At 46.2% G+C, this 25,962-nt stretch overlaps 2 protein-coding genes across 2 annotated transcripts in view; both read left to right on the plus strand.

Annotated features, from left to right (window-relative positions):
• The first annotated feature begins 2,801 nt into the window (after nt 1-2,801).
• Nucleotides 2,802-4,612, plus strand: LOC125944335 (piggyBac transposable element-derived protein 3-like). Its single transcript, XM_049664717.1, has 2 exons — nt 2,802-4,085; nt 4,576-4,612. The coding sequence occupies exons 1-2, from the start codon at nt 2,824-2,826 to the stop codon at nt 4,610-4,612; spliced, it is 1,299 nt and encodes a 432-aa protein (XP_049520674.1). The 5' UTR covers nt 2,802-2,823.
• Nucleotides 4,613-8,306: 3,694 nt separating this feature from the next.
• The window catches only part of LOC119444718 (2,4-dienoyl-CoA reductase [(3E)-enoyl-CoA-producing], mitochondrial-like), a 32,595-nt gene continuing 14,939 nt past the window's right edge, over nt 8,307-25,962 (plus strand). The window contains 5 exon segments of the mRNA XM_037709076.2: nt 8,307-8,355; nt 8,358-8,481; nt 13,276-13,333; nt 17,627-17,861; nt 24,780-24,879. Of these exon segments, the coding sequence (XP_037565004.1) occupies nt 8,307-8,355; nt 8,358-8,481; nt 13,276-13,333; nt 17,627-17,861; nt 24,780-24,879 (566 nt within the window).

Raw genomic sequence — 25,962 nt, forward strand, 5'->3', positions numbered from 1 at the left:
GCGTCGCCGGCCGACGGCGAAGCCTTCACGCTAACAGGGGCGATCCTAGCGGCAGTTTTTGTCCCTGAATGAAACTTCGGCCGGAGTTTCGTGACCAGAAAAGTATTGAAGGACTCTGGTACTGGCTTTGCCATTAAACCTGCCTTAAAACAAGGACCACTGCAGCTATGTAGCAGAAAAAAGTGTTAGCCGTCTGTTTTTTTACGTGGCTGACTATGTAGCTAGAAAGCTTAAAAGAAAATGTTCTTGTGCTATGTGTGCAACAAAACTTGCCACAAGAAAGCAAAACGTAGTGTGCGGCGAACATAATCAGCTTATTAAGCATTTTGATCGGGGAGGTTTGTTGTATCCTGGGGTTGACTTGGCTGTACTTTAATAACATTGGAGGATGTTTACATTTATTTTTTTCTACTGAGAAGCGGTAGGCTTTTAGCATACATGATCTTATGGTGTTTCTGAGCACTGTAAAGCTTCATCAAGTTAACCACGAAAACCACTGCGAAGCACTAACAGCAAAGAAGTTCAGTTTTTTGTGCTGACACACTTGCACTTTTGCACCGAGTCACTCAACCAATTTAGAGTTGTACAGAGGGAAAAACAGCTAAGAAGGTGCCAGGAGGTCGAGACAAGTGCAATTTCCGTTAGACCTTGGAAAAAGCGAGATTACAGATGATCTTAAACCCTATTGTCCATGCTATCCATGACTTGGGCCGAGCAAAAAGTCTGAGCACATTTTTTTCGTGCTATGCTCTTTATGACTGTAGCCTTGCAATGTAAACATATATTGATATTAAAAGCCGCGCTTGAACTTAATTTCTTTAAAGTAATTTAACTACTAACCCCAGCTCGAATGTCATTTTCTGGCCTGCTGGCAAACTGAGGTATGAAAATGCTAACAAAAAAAAAAGTTTCTGCAAAATCAACTGTATCTGTACTCCATTCTTTTATATTATTATTACTCGTAATGGTGAAAAGAGGTTGCTGGCTATTTATGCTTCACGGTTGCAGCACCGCCAGAATAAAGGCACCGTTATTTTGCTGCACCCTTGTGAAGCATACAATTTACACAACATATGAATGTAGACCGCACTTCGGAAATTCGGACATGCAATTAGAATAAGTTTCAGTGGAAAGTGGAGCGTGTTTTTTTAAAGCAAGCACGGGGTCTACCCAAATAAAAAAATTTCGAGGCGCAGCGTGTGCTGCGAACTTTATGCGGAACCGGAGAACCATTTACTGATCTTACAAATACTAGCCACTCTAGATTATCACGTGGCAAAATTAGCGTATCATTTCAAGCCCGCAAAACTTGGCAAATAAATAAAATTACTGAGGTGGACCATATGTGCGAACTTTAGCACATAACAGCTGCATGTGTCACAGAAAACACGAAAGTACAGCCTTCAGCCGCACTATAGCAAGACCACTGAACACACTCCCAACACGCGCAGTGCCACCTGAGCAGACCACCATGTTTCATTGCCATTGGTGCCCCTACTCACTCCCACTCGTCACACTGCCCCTTCTGGCCACCATAGCAATGCCAAGCCACTAAGCAACCACAACGGGTGTCCTAAAGCATGGCATCTATGGCAATGTCAATGCAAGTTATTATTCTGTATGAATTTTAAATTCAACCTAACCTAACCTAACAAAAGACAATTGCTGCAAGTAGACAACTCTTGCTTGAAAAGTGCCTGGAGACCATGAACAAGTAGGCAGTACATATGGTGTGCTCAGTGGCATACACAATGTATGGGCATAATCCTGTTCTCAGCACAGACATGTCACTTTACATCAATACACACTGTTGCATTAAGACGGTCATTTGATGAATGTGGCTTCTGTGATGAGGGCACCCCCCCCCCCCCCCCCTAGACAAGACGCTATAAATCCTCTTCAGTCCCCACGTCCCAGATCGGGGACAGTAGCCCGATTGTGTGCAAACATCTAGCAAGCGCGCATTCTAAATCAAAATTCAAATTTCCCGCCAGAGAAGGTCTTGCTTTCTCTAACCTCCGAGAGATGGCGCCCCTAGTCCAGCGAGAACAGAGTAAAGCGCGCTTCAAAATGGAATCTCCCAGCCAACGCGCGCGCGGCCCACCTCGTCGTAAGTACTTTGAATTTTACTAGACATTTTCAACTAAATTGCGATTGGAGAATATCAGAGCTATTTGATATGTTTGCGCGCAGTTTGAGTTAGCTTTGCTCGGCGTACTTCGCTGTAGTCTGTTGTCAGGTGTACGTTAGCACTGATGTCCCCGAACGGGGACTGTGGGTCTCAATTATTGCTTTGTGGCTTTCAGCGAAGTACTTGACTGACGACGAGATCCACGCTCTTCTGGACGAAAGTGATGCCGATTTATCAGATTCTGAAGACATCGACAGTTTTGCTAAAGATCTGGAAGAAGATTCCGACTCGGAGTCAGAACTGGAAGACAACTCCGCGGACACAAATCAACAACGGCGAGGGGCACACACTGCACTCAAGTGGAGCAGCGGAATGTACGTATTGTTGTCTTTCTAAACTAACCGTAGGTGAAATAAAAGAGCAATTGCAGTGCAACAGGATAAAACTTTGCATATAAATGCGTCGTCTTTCCTTTTTACTAAGGTTTCCTGCCTTCACAAAAGAGGAAGACGAAGTGCTCAGTCAAGAATGCGAGAACACAGACTCCACTGAAGTATTTCTTAAAATACTTTCCTGAAGAGTTCTGGGAAGAATGTGCTTTTCAGACGAACCTGTACTCTGTGCAGGTCAGAGGGAAGTCTGCCCAAACGGACGCCAAAGAACTGAAGATTTTTGGTGGTATCCACATTGCTATGGGGATCCTCAAGCTTCCAAGGGTCAGACTTTACTGGTCGCGAATGTTTAGAGTAGACTTGGTAGCTCAAGCAATGCCCCGAAACAGGTTCTTTGAGCTGAGGAGCTACGTTCACTTTGTTGATAAGCTATCGATAACTCCGAACGAACGGGAGGAGAACCGGCTGGTTCTGGTAAAGCCTATTCTGACCTCATTCAGAAATGCCTGCTTGGAGCTACCTTGGTCTAGGGATGTGTCAATTGATGAACAAATGATTCCTTTTTCCGGAAGGTGCCCCGTGCGGCAGTGCGTTCCTTCCAAGCCAAATCCCGTGGGTTTAAAAAACTTCGTAATGGCATCTCCAGATGGCTTGGTTTTGGACTTTGCGATCTATGTTGGCAAGGGCACAGTCTCTGTGGAAGACATGCGGGAGTTCGGACTTGGAGGAAGCATCATCAAGAAGCTTGTTGCAACGCTAAAAAGGGATCAAGATACTTTTCTGTTCACCGATCGCTATTTTACAGGCATGAAAATTGCCGAGCACCTGGTAGACGAAAATATCTTTCTGACCGGAACAGTGATGGCCAACCGTACTGGAGGTGTGGCAGCAGCAATGCCACAAGACCGGGACATAAGGCGAGGAGACTCACACTGCAAGGTACGCAGTGACCGCAAAATGTGCCTTGTCAAGTGGAAAGATAATAAATCAGTTCTAGTTTTGTCCACTGCATTTGGCGTTGCACCAGAAGGAAGCTGCCAGAGGTGGTCGAAGGACGAGAAAAAGAAGGTCAAAGTGCCGCAACCGCATGCTGTAGCAGAGTACAATCAGTTCATGGGCGGTGTTGATCTGATTGACTGTTTTGTTTCGTACTATCGCATCTCCATGCGGACAAAGAAGTGGAAGGTGCGTGTGTTTGCACAATTTCTCGATATTGCCTGCTGCAACGGGTGGATTGAGTACAAGAGGCTTTGTGAGCAAAGTGCAACCCCGAAGCAGCAAAGGCTCGACCTCTTGACGTTCAAGATGGACATTGCCATTGCTTTGATCAAAGCAGAAACGTCACCACGATCCAAAAGGTTGAGAGAGACCGAAGCCAACAGCGATGATGAAGAGGTGAACGCACGTGGAAAAAAGAGGGGCAAGGTCACTGCTCTCCCCCCTGATGACGTCCGGTATGACTTGAAGGGGCATTTTCCGCAGCACCACAAATGCTTGGATCCCACAACAGGTGCCGGAATCCAGGCTGTAGTGGAAATCCAGAGTGAAATGCTTGAAGTGCGGTATATTTCTGTGCCTGCAAAACCGGAACTGCCTTTTGGAATTCCACACCCGTTGAGTCCCACAGTCCCCGATCGGGGACAACCAAGTTTTCCCTCTTCCCTTCATTGTTTGAGAATTATCTTTTTTTCTAAGTTTGTTTGTATGTAGAAGAGCCCAATAAACGAGTTTGAGAGAAACTGCACCAACATTGTGTTCTTGGGACTGAAGAGGATATGGTCTAAATTTCAATGGTTTCTTCTAGAAGTGCCTTGCTATTTCATTGGAATACTGACCATTTATGAAACAACAGAACAATGGCCGGTGCTGAAAAATGCATATCTCACGTGCCATGTCATGGCCTCAACCCCATAAGCCTACACAACAATGTGCAACAATGGAAATATACCAATGTGTAACAGTCTTTTCAAAAAATATTAGGACAATGTGAAGCAACATACTACGTATAAAAGACACGGTCTTGCCTGACAAATATGCTTCAATACGCAAAAGGTCCCTGTACAGCTCCTTTGGGGGCAATGTGTCATAGCTGCAATTACCTCCAATAGAATCGGAAAATTTTCGGGAGCGAGTGTTGCACAATAGTGGAATACTTCATATCATAAACTCTCCTCAATGCGACCGTCCAGTACCGGTCACAACTGTCTTGCACAATGGCCGCAAACTCCGGCTCCCTTTGACACAACTCAGCCCAAACCTCCAAGAGATGCGACGCCATCACTGGCGCGGGTGAGATACGTCACGTCCTGGTCAGAAATGATTCCTCCAATACTGCTCTCAGCCCTGAAGAAACCGCCACGCTTTGAGAGAAGAACCGTATGGCCGGCGAAATTGCAAAGCTGGTTGCAGGCCGCTTTGAAAGGCAAGCTCCCTCTCATGCATCTCCCGAATGACTTCTGCAGACCCTCCCTTAGCGCCTTTGTGACCATGCATACGGTCACCTGGAATGCTGTCAGGATGACGGAACAAGAACACCCACGTCCCTGATGTCATCGAGGTCCTTGGGCTCGAAGATGTAGCAGCTCGAACGCAGCAAAAGGACCCTGGCACGCATGTGTTTCTCCCAGCGTGCCACACCGAACAGGTTCGCTCCGGGATGACGGCTAGCCAACTCCTCAACGGCTTGCGACAACTGTTTCTCCCTGCTGCCATTCAGCCCAAACGTAAGGCTTCAGGGACAGCAGAAGGAGAGCTGCAGCCCTGACTTCACAGACGGGAGAAAAAAGGGGCACGGAGCGCGATGTTCGGTGGGTGGTTCGTCCCAGCGAGTCACCATGTCGGGATGGGTGCGAAGAACTGCTCGCAGACGTTCACAAACTCTAGAGGGAGGTTGAGGTCCGCCACGAGGCGCATGACGATCGGCAGGAGTGGTGGCTGTTTCAGTTCGTTCCGGACTCCGAGGAAGTGAGCCAAGTGGGCCGCCTGCGCTGAAAGTTCGTCGATCGTGGGCATCGCCAGTCTCACGAACGTTCGCCACTGTTGGCCCCACAGCTTGGCGTCCTGGGGCAGGAGCTTCATGACATGCAGGTACGGCAGGTGCCCATCCCGGGCCCACCTCAAGATATCAGTCAGCAAGATGGGATCTCCAGTAATCAAACGCCCAAATAGAGAACGCACAAGAGCCGTTGGAGAGTTACCACAGTGACCTCAGTTTCCCGGCCGACTTTCTTGTCGTGCACGTTGAAACCACGGCCGGACACGAGGTCGAGGTACTCTTGGCCGCGGTCGACCTAAAGTCCTCCCATTCGTCGTCGGAGGCCTGTTCTCCTTCCGTAGCTGCGGCGGCCTCTTCTTCCAGGACGTCCTCGCACTCCGAGTCAAGATTGCGCGCTCGAGCCACCACGCAGCGGTCCTGAGCTGCTTGCGACGGCGAGACCGAGCGTGGCGTGAGTCGCGTCCTCACACCCGACGCCAAACAGCGCTTTCTGCAGTTTCTTTCGCTTGCGTTCGTTCGATTCGGACGTCGCGAGGAGCTCTTCGACAGTTCGCAAGTCGCTCCAGCGGTTCGCGGCCCCGATGCGGGGTGTTCGCTCGTCGCCTTCGACGCGACTCACGGCTTCTAGCTTGACGAGGTAGTCCATCCACAGCCGACACACGACCCGCGGAGTTCTGGAGACGCGCCCAGCGATACGAGCGCGTCGACTTGACGCACGAGAATTATGTTGAACAGTTCGTTCGTCTGGTAGTGGCGCTTGCTCTCCTGCGGCTTGTCGCCCGTCTCCTTGCGCGACTGCCGCGGAGAGGCGCGACCGACGTGCGGAGGTGGTGCGGCACCCTCGTCGTCCACTTGTTCGACGCGCACCTCTTGGCTTTGGGTGTTGCACTCGGAGCAGTAGAAGAGGCCCGAGACTTCTTCGAAGTCCTCGCCGCCACATGACGCGCACACAACCATCGCAGCACTACTGGGAGGCAGTTAATTGCGGTGACGCAGGGCGAGTCGCGCCGAGGCCCATGTATGAAACGGCAAACAGCACGGTGCAGTCCCACGCCGACGCACAGCGCGCAGTCGCATCACACCGCACTGCCAAGCCGAGCGTTGATGAAGCGATGTCTTGCTTTTAAAGCTTAACTGTCCACGACAGTGTCCAGTGACTAGGCTCCAAACCATTAAATAAATGTGCCACTTGGCATAACAAAACTTGCCGGCCAAGTTTTCCGCTGCAACGCACGTGGGGAAACGGCAAGCGCACTCGTCACACAATGGGCTACGGATAGGCTACGGATTGACTCGACTTTCGCAAAGTTTTTCCGAAAAACAGCCGCCATAAAAGTAAACGGATGTGACATCTGAATTATAGCGAACGTGACGTCATTAGTGAATGCAGACGTTTTGTTAAATACTATGGCATAGAGTCAGTTATGTTAACTCTATGGTTTTGGGCACCTTTTGTCTGCTGCGATCCGGTTTACTTCTAGTACACTGTACCCGGTTGCAGCAGTGGCGGCCCCTAAAGCACCTCCATGATGTTTCCCGCCATAGAGTTTCACATTACTATATTTTATTTAGAAACTCTATGTTTCCCGCCGATCCAGAGGAGCATCGCATCGCGGTGATACAAGTGACGGTTTCGGTTTCGAAATTGTCACCCTTCCGTATTCGGTCGTTCCCCTCGATCACTTCCCCTCAGACTGGGGGCAGTGCGTTGTTTTGTATGCTCGACAGTCCGCAGTTGTTTCATGTCGTGCGAAGCTGTGCATTGTGGATCGCAGTGTATTTTGCTTGGGTCGAAGCTACTGCCAGCGTTGCGACTGTAAAGCGTGGCTAGCATAGTGCTACGGTGGTGATTTTGACTGTACTAAATCTGCCCGCGTCTACTCAAAATGGTGAGCCGGTCTTTACTTTCGGCGTGCGCTTCGCGCTGTTTCAGTCGTACTTATCGTTTGCTAAGTTCTCCACTTCTCACTTTCCTTGTTACCGCTTTGAAAGTTCTGCTGCTGAACTATATACATTTCTGTGGAGTATCAGGGTTTAACTGGCAGGCGCTTGAAACTTTACGGCCAAATCAGTAACAGCACTTCACCCTTCGAGTGGTTGCTCCCCGTTCAAGCCGGAAAAATACGGTGCCTCGCCATAGCGCAAGGCCTTTCATGAATTTCTCGATATTTGGTCATGTGATCTGAGTAGCTAGTCATACGGAGTCTTGTTCGACTGCGCCTCCTATAGGAAAGCTTTTAGAGCTTGTTCACTTCATTTAGTCCATCTCCCTTTCTCTTGGAATTGTCAAAACAGGTGGCACACTTATTTCCGCAGCCATTTATGGAATGATTGAGGGTGTACCTGCACGGTTGTCAAAGCGACACGAGATGAGGTCATGTACAGCACATCAAACTTAAATTTAAGCAAAAGTGCATTGCAATAAGTACCCAGCAGCAACATATTAAAAGCACACAATGTAATTCCGACACCAAAAAGACAAAAAGCGCGGAACTCGGCTGATAATTGTGGTGAAGGTAGCACTCTGTTTTTAGAAGTTACCCGATACTGTAACGTCTGTCATCTCACATTCTAGTTCTTGTGACTGCTATAGGATCCAGTGATTCTTTTCTTGCAATGATGATTGTGTTAATTTGTTCCAAATATTCTCAATTTTGTTCAACCTTTTGCTTGTTGGAGGACAGTTTGTATTTCACATTTTGTGTCCTACCGTCTAATTCTTTTAGTGCAAGTCAGCTGCTGTGGTTAATTGCCATTACATATCAATTTTCTCTCAGAACAGGGTGCAATGCCTCGCCGGTATTGCACAGCCAAGAAGCTGTTCCCACCCGTCATGACACGATGCTACCACCTGGTACCTTCAAGAACAAGGTTGCCATCGTCACTGGTGGTGGCACTGGGATTGGCAAGGGAATGACTGAGATGTTTGCACAGCTTGGAGCCAGCGTTGCTATAATGAGCAGGTAGATCAAACTGTGAATTGTGCTGTTTTATATGGGTCCAAAGTATGCCTAGATTTGGCGCTTCCCCAGCATTTCCCCCAGTCTGTGTTCAAATTCTACTTCTAGGACTATTTTTCGATGACCTGTTCCCTCCCCTTTCCTTCCTAAACTTCTATTGCCACTCTCCCCATAAGTGCCACAATGAAGTACTTTCATTGTGCTTCTCTGTTAAGTATTTATTCGGAGTTTTTTGCTGCTTAACCCTGTCAGATGCTGTTCGCCATTTTTTGCAGAAATCTTTTCTCTAAGTCTCCTCTTCGTGACCAGATAAGACCAAATGACAAGGTTGTTGTGAAAAAACAAAAAATTTTTTAAGAGAGTTGACACAATCGCGGAATCAAATCCCGGCCACAGCGGCCGCATTTCAATGGGGGCGAAATGCGAAAACACCCGTGTACTTAGATTTAGGTGCACGTTAAAGAACCCCAGGTGGTCCAAATTTCCGGAGTCCCCCACTACAGTGTGCCTCATAATCAGATCGTGGTTTTGGCACTTAAAACCCCATAATTTAATTAATTAAGAGAGCTTACACAATCGTTTACAAAGTGTTTCAATGGTCATGAAACCGGCATAGATAGGGTTTTATTTTTGAAATAGAAAGAAGTGACTCTGCTTGGTGAGGCAAAGTATAGCGCCTGGCTTTTGATGCAAATATTCTCGACTGACCCTTGCATCCTTCACAATTCCATCTAGACGAATCTACTTGCTCCCCGAGCTTCAGGCCAGTGCTAAGCAGTGTCATACTGGGCATCTGTGTTTGGCTGCAGAATGCATGTTTTCCTGGACAAGTTTGGGTGGCAGGTCTTGAAATTTTTCTGCACTTCCTGCCCTTGGCACAGATGTAAATGAGTGCCTCTGTAACCTGTAGTCGGAAGTGGATCAAGTCTTGGAGCTTTGTCCACCATCCTTCTGGATGAGCTTTGATATACAATGAAGAGCTTTTCTATTTCTTCAGATGTGCTGATTTTTAGGAATGTCTGAACGTTGTGTAGGTTAGCTCTGTTATGTGCTCAAAAATGATACCATGCGTTAGTAAGCAGCCTTCCCAGTCCCCCTCTCCCCTTGCAAAAATTTGGGCGCATACGTTTCGAAGTAATTGTGTGGAGTACACAATGCATCTTGCTGGAAATGAGGCGGCACAACTCCATATTTGAGGAAAAATATAGTTTTCTTCTCTATTGGAAACTTCTCTGAACATTGGCTGTAGAAGGGTTTTCTTGCAGTAATGCTTCCAGCGTCTTGTTTTCATCTTTGCACACAGAACGCTGGCAATCAAGTCTTTCACGGCCAACCCCATCTTTGTCGCTTTCACCAAAATCTAATTCGTTACTGGAAACAATGTTCTCTGGCAATGTCCTTTCCACGTAATATGTCCTCACATTGTGAGACCTTTTCTTCTAGAATGTTACACAGGATACACACAAGATCCCTGAGAAAAAAACTAAACGAAGAACCAACGCACAAGGACTGGCAGGGGGTTACTTCATGTCCATTATCACACTTTCTACACATTTGTGACTATACACTAATTCTGCCAGAGGGCTCTTAGGAGCAAGGTGATATACTTAGTTTTATGTACAGTCTGAAGAATTTCACACTTTTCACAAAATTTAGAAACACCGCTGGGCATTAAAAAAAAGGCAGAAAAAACATTTAATTTATACTTACCTGCTGATGCTGCCCCAGGCGTGACCACGCTGTTTGTTTTGGCACATATTAAATGCTCCATTAGTCGGATGGTGCTGCAAACAAGCAGATTGGCAGAGCAGAAGCAGGAGATTCGGGTAAACAAAAAAATTTAAAAAGTTTTGAATGAGTCTGCTGTTATTGAATGCATTTGTAGGATGTACACAATTCTGTGCATTGCGTTGTGAAGGGTTAATTCAGACAATAGTATTATTTGCTGGACATTACAGTTATCGTCCTGTATGTTTCTGTTCTTTTTCATTCCCCCTTCACCCCTCTATGCCTATGCTTCAAGTACGATCTATCCGTGCTAGGTTGCCATAGTCTGTCGCTTGTCGTTAGACTGTGTAGAAATGCTTATCAACCAATGTTGCGTTTGCATAAAGAGGCTGAGTGAGCATGAAAATTCATAAATAACTGCTCTCTGCTTGCATCTTGCTGAGCACTTCTCTGAATGTGGCTGCCAACCAGTTTTTAGGCCTTTGCAGTTGTCTCCAAGGAAGGATAGAAAAAAACAACTGCGAAACCCATTAAGGCACTTGATATGAGAAATCTTAAAGATACATATGTGGACAAGTGGTTGTTATTTCTGTTAGACAAAGCATTTGCATGCCTCTGAAGCACCCGTCTCTTCATTAGCTGTCGTTATTTCCGCAGTTTTACCGCGTACATTTTTTAATGCTGAGTTGTATCAGTGCTGTCAACATAGGAGTGGCTAGTAGCCTGTATATTTCATGATGTTCCACGTTAATAAAAATCGTACCTTGTCCTGCAATATTACCAGAGGAAATTCTGGCACCAACCGTCTGTGCGAGTTACCCCATGGGTGTTGTGCTACAAGGATAATGGTGGTTTGCCATGTCGTGAATCTGATTTGGCCTAAAACATGGTCATAGCTGCGCAAGTAAAGCTTCCTTCGAATGGAGCCATCATAAAAATACAGTACAGCAAGTAAACAAACAAGCAAGCAAACAAAAAAACGTATGATTGAAACCGATGTACGAGGTATGTCTCAAAAGTTTGTGCAATACATGTAAAAATATAATTTTATGAACTTTCAGATACCTCAACGTAATCACCTTCAAAATACTCCAGGTTAGTTTAGACACAATACACTGGTTCCACCTCATCTTCCATTGCTGGAAGCACCCTTGGATGTCCTCTTCTACTAAGCACTCCAGCAGCGATGTCTCCTTTTAACGCGATAGCGTTTAGGGCCCCGTGTCGCAGAAAATTTGGCGTCGGCAACCGGCGTGTGATCGCGGGTGGCGAAGAAAATCATCCAACCACATCTACCGTGCAGGCGTATGTGGTGCAAGGTTTTGGTGAACAAAAATTGAATTTCTCACAGTGAAATCTGTCAGAAAAATGGTAAAGTACGATTTTACCATTCGGCGTCGGATTCGCCGTCGGATTGTAATTTGAATGTACGAGAAAACCTAATTCTGCTACGCGGAAACTCAAACACCAAACCCCTTTTCCAGCATTTCTACCAGACCTGCGCGCTTCGGGGCAATAGCAAACAATTAATAAAATCATAAGAAAAGGTGCTAGGGCCTTCACATTTAAATATAAGACCACTTATATTGCCCCATGAGAAACGTCTTTCCAGCAAAGCATTTCAGTTTAAAAGTGAAGCTAACTTTAAGGGGATCAGTGTAAGCTTGGTCTTTGTAAGCTGGCTTTCCCACGTTCAGTGTTGCAGTTAATGAAGCCTACTTGCCATATGCGAACGGGTCCCGATAACGCTATCGCATTCTACTCTTAAAGGCGAAGCTTAAGTGTCCTCCAATTTTTTGTCGTCACATCCCCGAAATTGTCGCCCTTGGAGCACCAGTTTGCATTTAGGAGAAAACAAAAAAAAAGTTGCAGGGGGCCAAATCTAGCGTACCAGCACAGTGATGGAATTGCGTGGCGAAACCCATATACTACCAGTGTGGAGTGCACAGGAGCATTATCGTGGTGCAAAATCCAGCACCCATCTTTCTACATATTTGGTCGAACGTGGTGCGCACAATCTTTCAGATGTTTCAAGACCTGCATGTAGAGATCTGCATTTACAGTTTTACCTTCAAGTCATGGTGCACAATTCCATAGCAGTCAAAAAACAAGATCAACGTGACTTCAATTTTTGCTTTGTTCTCCCGCGATTTTTTTGACCTTGGTTCAACTTTTTCCGCTTCTTGCTCTGTGCCTTATGTCATATTCGTAAATCCAAGTTTCGTCCCTGGTGACAACTCTTTGCGGGACTTCATCACTGTTGTCTTAAGTTGTCCAATCAAAACTCTTTTCATTGCAACTTTAGCTCAGGAGTCGCCAGTTTCAGCACCATCTTGGTGCAAATCTTTTTTCATTTACAAATTGTCAGTCATGATCTGGTGAATGGATGAATTTCTCAGACCAAGGGCTTCTGGCAACATTCTAAAAGTCATTCGGCAGTCACTGAGCACGAGAGAATGCACACCACCTTGAGCGTCTTCACAGCCTTCCCGAAAACACAGGAACCACTTAAACACCATTCTTCCCTTTAAAGCGTCCTTTCCATAGGCCTTTTGCAACATCTGATGAATTTATGGCCAATTCTTTCCCAATTTCTCAAGAAATCTGATATTGATCCTCAGTCTGTTTTAATAAAAAGTGTTTTTGCCATAACAGTACACCAAATACTGCATTTTACATGCTGTTTTAGTGGAAACTCAATTCGTGCAACAGGTGGAATGCTGTTCACGAGACGTGTCTTTAAGGTGTTCTGGTTCATTGAGAAAGAGCTGAATTCGAAGCCCTCAGTTCCCAACATTATCATGTATACAACATCGCAGTGCCAATTTTCTTCCTAGGCAAAACTGTAAGGAACTTTATCATAAATGTCACTTGTCATCTGCACTTGTCTTTGTCACTTTTTGCATCTCATTCTTTAACTGTGCAGTTTTGAAGAATGCAAGTCGCACTGCTGTGCTCAATCTGTGTGCAACGTTACTCAGTGAAGTTTCGGGTTTTTTGTGTCGTATCCTACCATGAGGGAATGCCTATCTAAAGTGCACAATGCGTGTGTATATATTTTCTTTACAGGAAACAAGAAGTCCTGGACGAAACTGCCAAGGAGATTTCTTCAAAAACAGGCAGCAAGGTAAACATTCTCACTTCATCACAATTTTTATGCCAATACACATGTGACAGGCTTATTGAAATTGATTAATATTGCCACGTACATGCATGTTTTATCAGGTTGAACATGATAAGTGTTATCACACTTATATTTCATGATGCTTGTAATATCAAGGTGTTCGTGCATCTTGAATGCCGTAACCACATATAAAAAGACAGGCTTGTCCTATTAGAGTACGAGTTATTGCAGCACATTCTTAAACTTGTGCAGTTATGTTGAGGTAATCTTGAGGATATGATGACACACCTGCAAATAGGTGACAGTGTGATAGCCATGTCGTTTGATCCGACAACTGCATATCATACTCGTAGCTAGTTGTACCTTGTTTCAGAGGGCACAAACTTGCCCGATCTGTACTTTCCTTTGAAGTTGGTTGGTTGCTGGCTGGCCAGCACTTGCCCCTGCCACGTGATAATATGTATGTATATATATATATATATATATATATGGGAAAATCAGAAGCACAACTTCGCGGTTATCTATATATATATATATATATATATATATATATATATATATATATATATATAGATAACCGCGAAGTTGTGCTTCATTGTATACGGGCTTGAATGTATATATATATATATATATATATATATATACATTCAAGCCCGTATACAATGAACACCTTCGTTGAACAATGTGTTTGCTATATGAGAAGTTTGTTATCATTGAACTTTCCTTGAAAAGTACTGATTAAGAACTGAGCAAGGTGCAGAAGAGATTCCTTGTTAACCAATATGATGTGCACAGTGCTTACTGGCAGAAACTGGTGAGTTAAGCAAGTTTAGGTAGTGTAAGCCAGATAATCGCACTCTAAATCTCAGAAGTTCATCAAGCTTTTGACGTAGTCGTAGGTGAAGCCCCTAACTATTGTGGGTACAGTTGGAGGCTTGCTAGTTTCGTTGTCATTTTTCTTGCCACTGTAGGCCTCTATTTCGGGGAGTTGTTATCCAGCAATTGCTTCATCAGAGTCACTTTCTGATCGACATCTACACCATCATCAGCAGCAGCTCAGGTCGCTGTAATGGCAGCCCAAAACCAAGTTGCCAACCTCCCGAGAAAGAAAAAGAAACTGCTCCACAGTGTTGGCGAGTATTAACAGACTTAGAGTAATAAAATTGTAAAAAAAAATGTCACATGTTTTACACCTGTGATTGGCCATAAAACCTTCCCTGCCCTGGCTCATCGAGACACTGCTGCTCCATGGTTCATTCCGTGTATTGTGACTAAAGTGACAACTCTAGTGGGTTGTTATAAGTGTATGGCTCTCTTTTAAGCCTTTTGCAAAACTCTTCAGTTGTTGAGAAACTGTTCGTAGTAGGTGAAAGTTCACTCTAAATGGTATCATTATAAGTGGGCTTGGCTGTATCTCGGATGACCCAAGCATGGGTTTATTACTTGACGTAAGAGTTGTTGAAACTTCACCACAGTATAATTTGAGAGTATGCATTACTGTTTATCCTGAGACTGTCTGCATGTAAAGCCACTGTTTTCATCCTTCAACCATGTATAGGTGCGCAAATGCTGCCTCATGTATGATTCTTCATTATTGCTTTCGATTGTGAAAAGCCATTTGCAGATTTATTCTTTATAGATTTTTTTTTGCAGTTGTGTAGGCTTTTGAGCATAGTATAGATTTTTCACGAAAAACTCCTGTCAGAAGTGGCTGCCTGAAAATTAAAATCAAGCTAAATTGTTAAGTTATTCCACTGGAACTCTCCAAATGACAAAGATAATGTGTAGTTTCCGGGGGTAATGAAAGTCAAAGTTCTCTTACTGTATTTTGCATCGAAACTGCTTTGGCGATATTGTTAAAACATGTATTTTGCAAGTTTTGTGTGTTAGTATTTTTTTATATGTGCAGATAAAGTAAGGTACTTGACTGTAGTATTTTTTGTGTTTGGTAGTTTGTCATGACAAATAACGCTGGCAGCAGAGATGATAAAAAAGAAACAGGATGTCATTTGTTGCACATGTGTTTTGTTTGTGACCTCTCTGTTGACTGGGGCAGTTTCCTAAGTCACTACGGTGTGATCATATTAGTCAAGGATCAGCTATATTCCTGGCCAGATATATCAAAACGTTTGGCATTGTAAGAAACTGGTGCAGGAATTCTAAGGTGGTATCACCACCTTGTTTACAGTTGTAGTGTATTCTGGCATGTCATTACGACATAAGCCTTAAAGGGCCCCTCACCAGGTTTGACCATTTTTAACAAACTAGAATAGCATATACAATGTGCTGACAATCATGTCTGCAAAGTATAATGGCACTGTGTGCCACCGAAAATGGCTGAAATTTCAAGCTAAATGGCGCGCACCTTCCCTCTTGAGGATGCCGGCTTCCAGCCAGAGAGTCGATGTCACACACACAAATGCCTCTTCGCAGTGCGTGTTTTGCCACTCACCATAAATAATAATCCAATGCGGAAGGTGCAACACTGCAAGAAAGGAGGCGCGACTCGACACCGTGGTACGTCTCACGGCTCTGGTGTGGGAGAAGGCAGGGAAGGAACATTGCTTGGGAACACTGGGCCTCTTCGATTATGCAAGCCCGGACTGTCTGCAAACCGCCCGCGGCATCTGGTCTGACTAGCCCTGACAGAAGAGCGCGTCACAGTCATGTGATCTAGCTGTCGGGGGACTGTCCGAGATTTTGGTCGAAGCACCGTGACCGGAAGTCACTCTCCTGGATGCCGTCGTCTTCTCTTTGCTACTCGTAGATAGCCCCCTACTCAGCGTTTTTATTAGCGTGGCCTCCGAAATGGTGCCGTCTCAGAGGCCACGTCGTCGACACAACCATGAAGCTAGCACAGTGCAATCGTAGCCTGAGCGCGTAGAATGTGTTCGCAAAGCGCAGTTTATTACGTCGCGCTAGCCAATTCATTGCCTGAGAAATTTAAGCGGAATTCCCACATGGACGTAAGCAAAATCGTGGTGTTGGTGAAATTTATTTATTGGCCCTAAAATTGCTGTGGAGAGACTCCGAAATCATGATCGCGCCACGTCGCTGTTCATGCAGAAAGCACCCCCCGATATCCTCAAAGCTCGAGAGACCATCCGCTAATTAAAGGCCCGACGCATGTCTAAGAGAGAGTGCGGTGCACACTGTCTACTAATCCTGCACGTCAAAAATCAAATGCTCGAACTTGGTAGCAGAAGGGATCAACATATATGTCAACAGCAATCCGCGAAGCTCCTATTGTATACCACCCCAACTACCGGCATGAAATAGCCACATGCAATATATGATTCCTCGTATGTACGCTAGTTTCACTTACCTGAAAAGCAAAATTTACCTGGTTACTGCGTATATAGCAATGAGCATGACAGATTTCGCAAATTGCATTTGGAAAAGCAAGCATGTGCACCTGATCGCTGTGCTGCTTTATTTAAAAAACACAAAGACTAAAGCTACAGCAATTAGACGGCTCATGAAAAACTTCATGATGGCACACAAAGCACCGATGCAACAGAAGCGATAACTCAATACACACTAGTTGCCGTCTGGAGTGCGCAAAGTACGCAGAAGCACATGGCATCTCTCACAACATGGCGTCAAACACGCACGAATCTTTTTAACAGCCGTCATCTGCTAGCTACTTGCGCTTGTCTGAGCAAACATCTGCTGACAGCTCCAACAGTCCGCGGGCAGTCCGGAACTTCCGGTCCATGAAAAAACTAACACGCTTCTGACAACACTCGGACTAGTGGGCGGAGCTTTGGAAGCTGTCCGAGCAAAATCGAATGTGGCACAGCAGTCCCAAGCAGTCCTAAGCAGTCCGGGACTGTCAGGGACTGATAATCGAAGAAGCCCACTATGTTGAGGCAGTGGGAGAGAGTGTCTCCATTGGCTGTGACACTTGCCTCCTGGCGGCATGGTAACAGGACAGTTAATTTCTCCTATCTCCTCAACTAATTAACTGATAGAAAAATTATTTCGGTGAAACGTTTCTTAGACAATGTTTTACAGCTTCCAGTGTATAGTATAATGAAAATTTGCAATGGGACCTGGTGAATGGCCTTATAAGGTACAACATAAGGCTTAAGTTTGGCATCTGTGAGTATCTTGCTGGATAGCCCAAGTCCTACAGGTGGTGAGTGTCCACCTTAGGCATAGTAGCCAGGCACATAGAATGTGTTTCCAGGTCTTTTGCTGTCAATCTCTAGGCCTGGGAGATGAGAGGTGTTAGGGTCATTTCAGCTTGTGCATTAAAGAAAACTCGTGTCCCTATGATGTCTTGTGCTGCAGATCTTGGCCGTTGCAGCAGATGTGAGAGACCCTTCTGCTGTAGCCGCAGCAGTGGACAGGTGTCGTGACGAGCTTGGCTTGCCCGACATTGTCATCAACAACGCAGCAGGGAACTTCATCAGCCCTACTGAGATGCTGTCCACCAATGCCTGGAAGACAATCGTGGACATTGTGCTCAACGGGACAGCCATTGTGACGTTGGACGTGGGGAAAAGGCTGATTGAGGCTGGGAAAGGTAAACACTCATTGATATTGGCAAGTTCAGCATGCAACTGATGGACCACAATATAACAGGAAAGGACGTCCCAAGTGCTGCAATGCAATTAAGGTTTATCAGAACATGGCAGTGAAATGTGGACACATATCAGTTTGGCCACCTTTCTCTCTTAATTCAAAATAAGCTTGTGCTCTATGACCTTTCATATACTTTTCAATAAGTTGGGTGAAGAGGTTTGTCACTTGAATTATTGAAGTTGTGTACGCTGGTTTTGTGCCCTTGGCTATCGAATGGCACCTGATGAATCTTTTGTCAAACTCTTGACTATGCTAGAGACTCTTGTCTTGACTTTTGTGAGCAGGTTAATGTGCACTGATTCATAGATCTGCCAGGGCTTCCGACTACTGCTGCCTTATGTATTAATAATTTTTAACTGGCTTCTGAGGCTTAAGTATTGCAGCATCATTGAGCTTATGATCGTGCACTTATGGGCCTTGTGCTGTCTTGAACAAGCACAGCTAGGTTCAAGGGCTACTGTAAACAGTGAATACTGTTGGAGCACAGTAAAGCCCTTTGCATTATTTAGGGGCTTCTTGATTGCTGTTCTCATTTTTGTATTCCACCTCAAAATCACTTTCCCACTTCTTTGGTCCGTTAAAGCCCATAACAAAGTGCTCAAAATCAATCGTAGCACTCACCAACTGAATTAATTGTTCTTGTAGCTGGTATGCCATATCCCTGAACTGGCCGCCACACTGACGAGATAAGTCACTGTCCACCTTCGTCCCACTTCAACTTCCCTCTTATAACTAGTATACAAGTACATGCATTCTACCGGTGCTAACATATGGGGCAGAAACTTAGAGGTTAACAAAGAAGCTCGAGAACAAGTTAAGGACCGCACAAAGAGCAATGGAACGAAAAATCTTAGGACTAATGTTAAGAGACAGAAAGAGAGCGGTGTGGATCAGAGAACAAACGGGGATAGCCGATATTCTAGTTGACATTAAGTGGAAGAAATGGGAACTGGGCTGGCCATGTAATGCGTAGGATGGATAACCGATGGACCATTAGGGTTACAGAATGGATACCAAGAGAAGCGAAGCGCAGTCGAGGTCGGCAGAAAACCAGATGGGATGATGAAGTTAGGAAATTTGCAGGCGCAAGTTGGAATACGCTAGTGCAAGATAGGGGTAATTGGAGATCGCAGGGAGAGGCCTTCTTCCTGCAGTGGACATAAAATATAGGCTGATGATGATGATGATGTTGATGACAAGTACATGACCCTCCACATAAACAAACAGTGTTCTTGATTATTAAATGCCGGTATTCATGAGGCATGTCAAAAAAGTTGCCACACATTGGCATTACACGGCAACCGGGTGTATCTTGCAGACTTCTCGTGGCGCGGCTGGTGTTTTGCATTCTTGCACAACACACCGTAAACTACTTTTTGATCCAGCTTCATCAGCTGTTTCACATTAATTTGTGCAGATACACATTATTATGCATTGTGATGTGCTTTGCCAGGGCGAAATTGGTAAGCTTTAAGAGATTGGTCTTCACTCACCAAATATTTCCCATCCTGCACAACTCCACAGATATGTATAGTGAGCGACAAAGATTTATGAAACGCAGGATGTGAGAAAATGGTAATTTCCTTGCATTTTGTCACTGTAGCCAGGGCACGTGCCCCTGCACCACTCCCCCCCAACCACCGAAAGAAATTTCTGGCAGCCAGTAAAACTCTGTTTTTCGCATTTGCATATACTAGTATACAGGCTGAAAATTCGTACACCAACTGCACGCCCAAGCTGTATACGTATTCAGCTTTTTCAGCGATCCCGTGGTCCCTTAATTTTTGATGCCAACTGTACCTTGGTATGTGGGGGTGCTCATTCAAGCTTGCATTGTGTGAACTTAGTTCCCAGTGCATGATGATGACCTTGCAGTGATCTGGATACATGTCATGGGTACTATCTTGGAAAGCGAAGCTTTCTTATCGAACCCTACCTGCACTGGCCATGTGATGACATTGGCATTACACTACTAAACCCGAAGACGCGGGATCAAATCCCAGCCGCGGGGCCGCATTTCGATGGGGACGAAATGCGAAAATGCCCGTGTACCGTACGATTTCTGCCCGGTAAAAAACCTCTGGTGGTCTGAATTAATCCAGACCCCCCCACTACGGCGTGCCTCATAATCAGATTGTGGTTTTGGGGCATAAAACCTCGAAACATAATTTTCATTTTTTGCCAAATACAGTAGAACCTCGCTGATACGTTCCCGCTTAATACGATTACCCGGCTCCTACATTCGCAATCGCGAAAAATAGACATAACCCCATAGAGCAATGTGTTAATACTAGGCTTGTGCGAATATTCAGTATTTTCGAATAGTTGAATGAATAATGCGCTATTCGATATTCGCTTCGATTCGAGTTTTGTTATTCGGAAATTTCAAAGTATTCGGCTCTAACGAATAGCCACACGCAGCAGGGAGAAGGTGTTTTCGGAAGTTTCGGTTTTGGATTCAGTAATACTTTTCCCAATCCAAACCAAGCCAGGAAGACAGAACTATACTCGGAACAAAGGCGTACAAAAACGCATCTCGTCGGCTTGGTGGCGTCGTCGATTGCGTTTAGTGGGCGACTCTGTCTTTGCCGCGGCGGCATTTGATCAATCCCAGCCGCCTTGGACCACTCCAGAGAGCACCATTAGGGACTTGCATGCGGCCAGCAATCTGATTTGGAACTTTTTTGTAAATATTCCACCGGGAGCCGAAGCTCGATGTCTTAAATGCAAGGCAGTCCTGAAGATCCCGACAAGTACGGCAACAACCCTAGCAAAGCATTTAAGGAGACACCCGGACTTGCACAAGGACTACCAAGAGAAGCGAGACGCACGCGAAAGGCCATCCAAGCTCGAGGGGGCAAGCAAGGCAAGTGGTCAACAGCCATCCATAGCCGACAGTTTCAAGCCGAAAATGAAAGCGTTGGCCCCAAAAGCCCAACAGATGGCAAAAATGATAGCTCGATTCGTAGCTCGTGGTATGCACCCCTACAACATTGTCGAAGAACCGGGTTTTCTCGACATGAAGTTCGCTGTGCTGGATTATGCCGTGCCATCTCGGACAACGTTCTAGAGAGCCAGTATTTCAGACCTCTATGCATCAAGCAAAGAGAAGATGAAAAAGAAGCTCGGGGACATTTTTGCAAGCGGAGTGGTCGCTTTCAATCACAACTGATGGTTGGACATAGCGGGCAAATGACAGCTACGTTTGTGTAACTTGTCACGTCATGGACAGTGACTTCGTGCAACACGTGCATGCATTGGCTTGCATGGAGATGACAGACTCACACTGCAGCAAACCTGGAGCTATTTATCGCAGGTGTCGTCGAGGAGTGGGAACTTCCAGCCCAGGATACTATGCCGATCTTCGTCGTTACAGATAATGGAAGGAACGTTACTTCTGCAGTAGCACGGTCGTTCTGGAATGGTGTTCACTGTTTCGGACACATCCTTCAGTTGTGTGTCAGTGATGCCAAAAGAGAAGTGTCAGGGTTTTTGCAGCTCTGTGCGAAAGCCAGAGCGATTGTAGCTAGATACAAATGGAGTGTCAAGGCCCAAGGACGGCTTCAGGAAATTCAGAGAAACATGCAGCTGGACCCTCTTGAGGTTATACAAGACGTCCCGACGCGATGGAACAGTGAGCATGCCATGATGACCAGGCTCGTGAAGCTCCGTACAGCCATCACTGTAGAACTTTATTAATCTGACGCATTTCCAAACATGAGCGCAAGTGAGGGGAAGCTTATGAATGCAGCAGTGCAAGTCTTGAAGCCACTTGACCATGCCACAACTGAACTGTCTGGGGACAGATATTCCACGCTGTCACAAGTCGTTCCCCTGTTGCTGTGTACCAAGGTGGTTCTAGCTGAATATGTTTCCGAAGGTGGTGAGGCAGCATTGCTTGAATGCCGCCTTCTGGGTACTTGAAGGTCCCCCTTCTTTCCCGGTCCGAAGACCCCCTAGTGTGGTGGAAAAGCAAGGGCAGCCACCTTTACCCAACCCTGGTTGCAGCTGCCTGTAGGCATCTTTCGATACCAGCCACCCAGACAAGAAGTAAAAGGCTTTTTTACACTGCAGGAGCTGTTGTAAGCTTCAGAAGGGAGCACCTCAAACCCTAGCATGCGGAACAGCTAGTGTTCTTGCACGAAAATTTGTAGATTTTGGTAAATAATCAAGTTGTTTACTTTCCTTGAATAAATCCGAGACCTTAGCCCTCTGCCATTTTTTTTTCTTTACTTGCTACTATTCGAAGTATTCGCTTCGAAATTATTCAAGAAGAATTACTATTCGCTTCGAATTCGATTCGAACCAAAAACACACTATTCGCACAAGCCTAGTTAATGCGTTCCGGTTAATACGTTCCCGGAAAATACGATTATTCGGCAGCAACGTTCAGCATTGCGGCAAACTACAGTCGGATGATACGTTTTGCAGCGAAAAATTATCATTCAGGTGTGCATAAAGGCCGCTCTTATGTGCTTGTGAAGCGCTAAGTGGCAGACGGCCGCCACGCGGCTTCTCTGCAGTGCTCAATTCCCCCCCTCCCCTCTGCGACTTCTCTGCATTGCTCATTCACCTGAAGTGATGAAGTGCGGCAGCAGCGGCGAGCGAATTGACCTTTGCGCTACCTCGTCTCTCCCTTCAACGCGAACTACTATGCGGCGAAAACAGGCGGATGCGGCGCTACGATTGCCAAGATCGTAGCGGAGGTGGTGGCAGACAAGGTGCCTGAAGACGGCGGCAAGAATGAAGGCTTGGGCCCCCCGGCTACCTTCGCCGAAGCCCTTGTTGGCCTGGAAGCCTTACAAAGCTTCTTTCACACGAAAGAACGAAAATGCGGACGAGGGTCTGCAATGTGTGCAAAAGGAGTTGTTCCTGTCCAACGGTGTGACGCACCAGCAGAAAATACAGCCGAATCTCGATAATTCAAACTCGAAGGGGCCCGAAATTTTGTTCGAATATAAAAGAAGGACTTATTTTTAACATATTTGTGCACCATAGCGCTATGTACGAACGGTGCGAGTCGTGAAATATCGCGGCGCGCAAGCACGTAGCGAGCGAGAGCCACGAAACTGCCCACGCCGGCCAACTCTCGCATCCCGATAGCGCCTCTTCCTCTTCACAACCACAATCTCTCTCTCTTGCATCCCGATAATGGCAGTGAACGAAGCTTCAGGGAGGGGGCGGTGCCGGCGCGGCGACGCACGCTCGCGGAGACCATCGAAGGTGAGGAAGGAGGGCAGCAGGGAAGCGCAAATGGCCTCGGCGACCCCGTCGCTTCGGTGGCTCCCCTCGCTCTCCTTCTCAACTCTCTCGTAGCTCCCTCACCTTCAATTGTCTCCGTGCGCGCGCGCCGCCGCTTCCGCCGGCCCGGCGCCCGCTTAGCCCGCTCCTTGAAGTTTCGTTTTCTGCCGTTGAAGCGAGCGTTAGCCGGCGTGGACAGTTTCGTTGGCTGGACTGGGCCTCCGCATTGCTTCCCTCTGCGCTGCTGGCTGAGACGTCAGCACGTACTCGCGGGTTCCGGCACGACACAGAAACGGCGACTTTACCATTTGAGAGAGGAAATTTTCACCGTGGTATCTCTTTCTTTCATTTTTATTTCTCCGCGCGGCATTGAGGGGTCTCTCCTAAGCTTTTGCTTTATGGCGGTGTCGGAGCAATGCCAGTTGGAGGTGCCGCCACGTGATTTGGCGTGCTGCTGAGAGCATTGTCAGTGCGCGGTTATGTTCGAATTAACCGTCGCAAATGCTTTCGCGTTCGAATTACCGAGCGTTCTCGCCCATTGCAATACACATAACTTTGACGAGACCACAGCGTCAGTTCGAATTAACGAGATTTGATTGCAACTACGTTTTGCAAGAAATAAATGCTTTCTGCCCTTGTACCTCAATATGAGCTTGTCAGCTCCAATTTTTACTGGATTCGGATCGTACGTTTATTTTTTTCGTATTTTTTGAAAACGTATGAACAAGGTTCTACTGTATCTCACCCACAGAAAATGTTTTTGAAATTATGCATGTCGCGGGAGAAGTCTGACTATTGGTGCTGAGTGCCACCGGGCCCCTCACTTTGACCCACGAGAAGGGGTGAGCAGTTCAGTGGAACTTTGAAAGCTTGAATTGTGGCACAGAGGCATGGAACTCGAGGGGGCAAGCAGTTCAGTGGATGTTTGAAGCATGGCACCAGGGCAACCACCACAGAAAAACCCAGGGGATGGGGCCCGTTTGCTTGATGATAGGCATGCAGTGTGGCACAATAACGTAGTGCTACACCGAGGCTTAGCCGATGTTCTAGTTGACATTAAGCGGAAGAAATGGAGCTGGGCAGGACATGTAATGCGTAGCATGGATAACCAATGGACCATTAGGGTTACAGAATGGATACCAAGAGAAGGTAAGCGCAGTCGAGGTCGGCAGAAAACCAGATGGGGTGATGAAGTTAGGAAATTTGCAGGCGCAAGTTGGAATACGCTAGCACAAGACAGGGGTAATTGGAGATTGCAGGGAGAGGCCTTCGTCCTGCAGTGGACATAAAATATAGGCTGATGATGACACTGAGGCTTGTGGCGCTTGGCTGTTCACGCCATCTTCCCAGCTGGGAGAAGCTAAATTTAAGCAAAGCAAATGCTACGATATGTTTGTGCTGCGTGAGATGTGAGAAAAGTACTTCTATAATTCTACATTGTTCATCTTGCTTGCTGTTGCGCATGCATTATCTGCTGACAGACGCTTGCAGCTCAGCCCTTGTACTTGCCTCATGTTATAACTGCATGTCATCACAATTGCAGAATTTGACGCAAGCCACTCTGACTCGCTTAAGTCTGCAATTTTTTTCATGGGTGCCCTGAATTTTTCTCCTCCAGGTGCAAACTTCCTGGCTATTTCTGCAACCTACACAAAATATGGCTCTGGATATGTTGCGCCAAGTGCAGCAGCCAAGAGCGGCGTGGAAGCACTCATGATGTAGGTTGGCATCCTTCCTTCGGGTCCATTTTGTAGTTTTCACCCATCATGATGGCTCAACAGCTATCGTGTTCTCAAAAGAGTGACCCCAAGACCCCCCCCCCCCCCCCCCCCTTTCCGAAACGAAGGCATGCCAGCAGTACTGCTTTGGCAAAATTGAGCAGTGGGCCAAAGCAGCAAGCAGTGAGCCTCCCGTTGTTTATTTGTGTAGATGAGGCACCCGCCCTTGATGCTACTCTTAATCCAACCTTAGGTTGTGGGTTTGATTCCTAATTGCTTCTGCCATGTTCCAGTAGGGTTTAATGCGAAACTTGTGCTTGCTCAGATGTACCATAATATCCTGACTCCTCACTCATCCCCGAGACATCAGCCTTCTCTGACTACTGTATTTTCTGCTGTACAAGACGCATATTTTCCAAAAAAATTTTTGTTGGTGCATTTTTTTGCAATGTCACAACTTATACAGTGGAACCCCGCAATAATGAAATCGTTGGAGAAAGCAAATAAAATCACTTTCGTGAGAATTTCGTTGTTGCAGAATGACACAAGCATGGACAGGGAATGTGTTGCAAAATGAAACTTTACTGCAAAAATTATGTTCGCCTGCTTTGGCAAGCCTTGCTCGAGGCCATAGAACTGCATTGCCGACAGCACAAATGTGCCCCATGCGTTGTTCAGTGATGGTGGCACTACTATGGAGCGGTATTCTTGGTTGATTGCTTTCGGAGGTACGATAACTCTCGTGACATTTCGCATAACGCGGCACCGGCCATGGTGCAACAGCATTCCTCCAGCACATGCTGTCAGCCGTAGATGCCAACGCGTCTGGTGCCAAGCACAAAAGTGATTGTATCTTGTATCCCAGAAAACGATCAACTGAGAATACGGCCTCTTAGTGCAAGCCTACTTCTAGCAACTCCGAATCCACATACATGCCTATTGGGTGGTACCACTTATCTCTATGTTTTGCCCCCTGTAGTAGGGATCAGTGGGTGGTACCGGAACCAGCGTTCTTGAAGTAGGGGATGTGTATTCTCGGATGATCACTCAGACATGGTCAGAGACATGGCAGCTCACGTTGCA

Source organism: Dermacentor silvarum, chromosome 3, assembly GCF_013339745.2.
Source record: "Dermacentor silvarum isolate Dsil-2018 chromosome 3, BIME_Dsil_1.4, whole genome shotgun sequence".
NCBI classification, from domain to species: Eukaryota; Metazoa; Arthropoda; class Arachnida; order Ixodida; family Ixodidae; genus Dermacentor; species Dermacentor silvarum.

What these genes read in the sequence shown, in the direction of transcription:
- LOC125944335 (XM_049664717.1), top strand. Translation starts at nt 2,824, where the DNA reads ATGGGGATCCTCAAGCTTCCAAGGGTCAGACTTTACTGGTCGCGAATG. An exon ending in AGTGAAATGCTTGAAGTGCG is followed by an intron (nt 4,086 to 4,575) that starts GTATATTTCTGT and finishes AATACGCAAAAG; the next exon opens with GTCCCTGTACAGCTCCTTTG.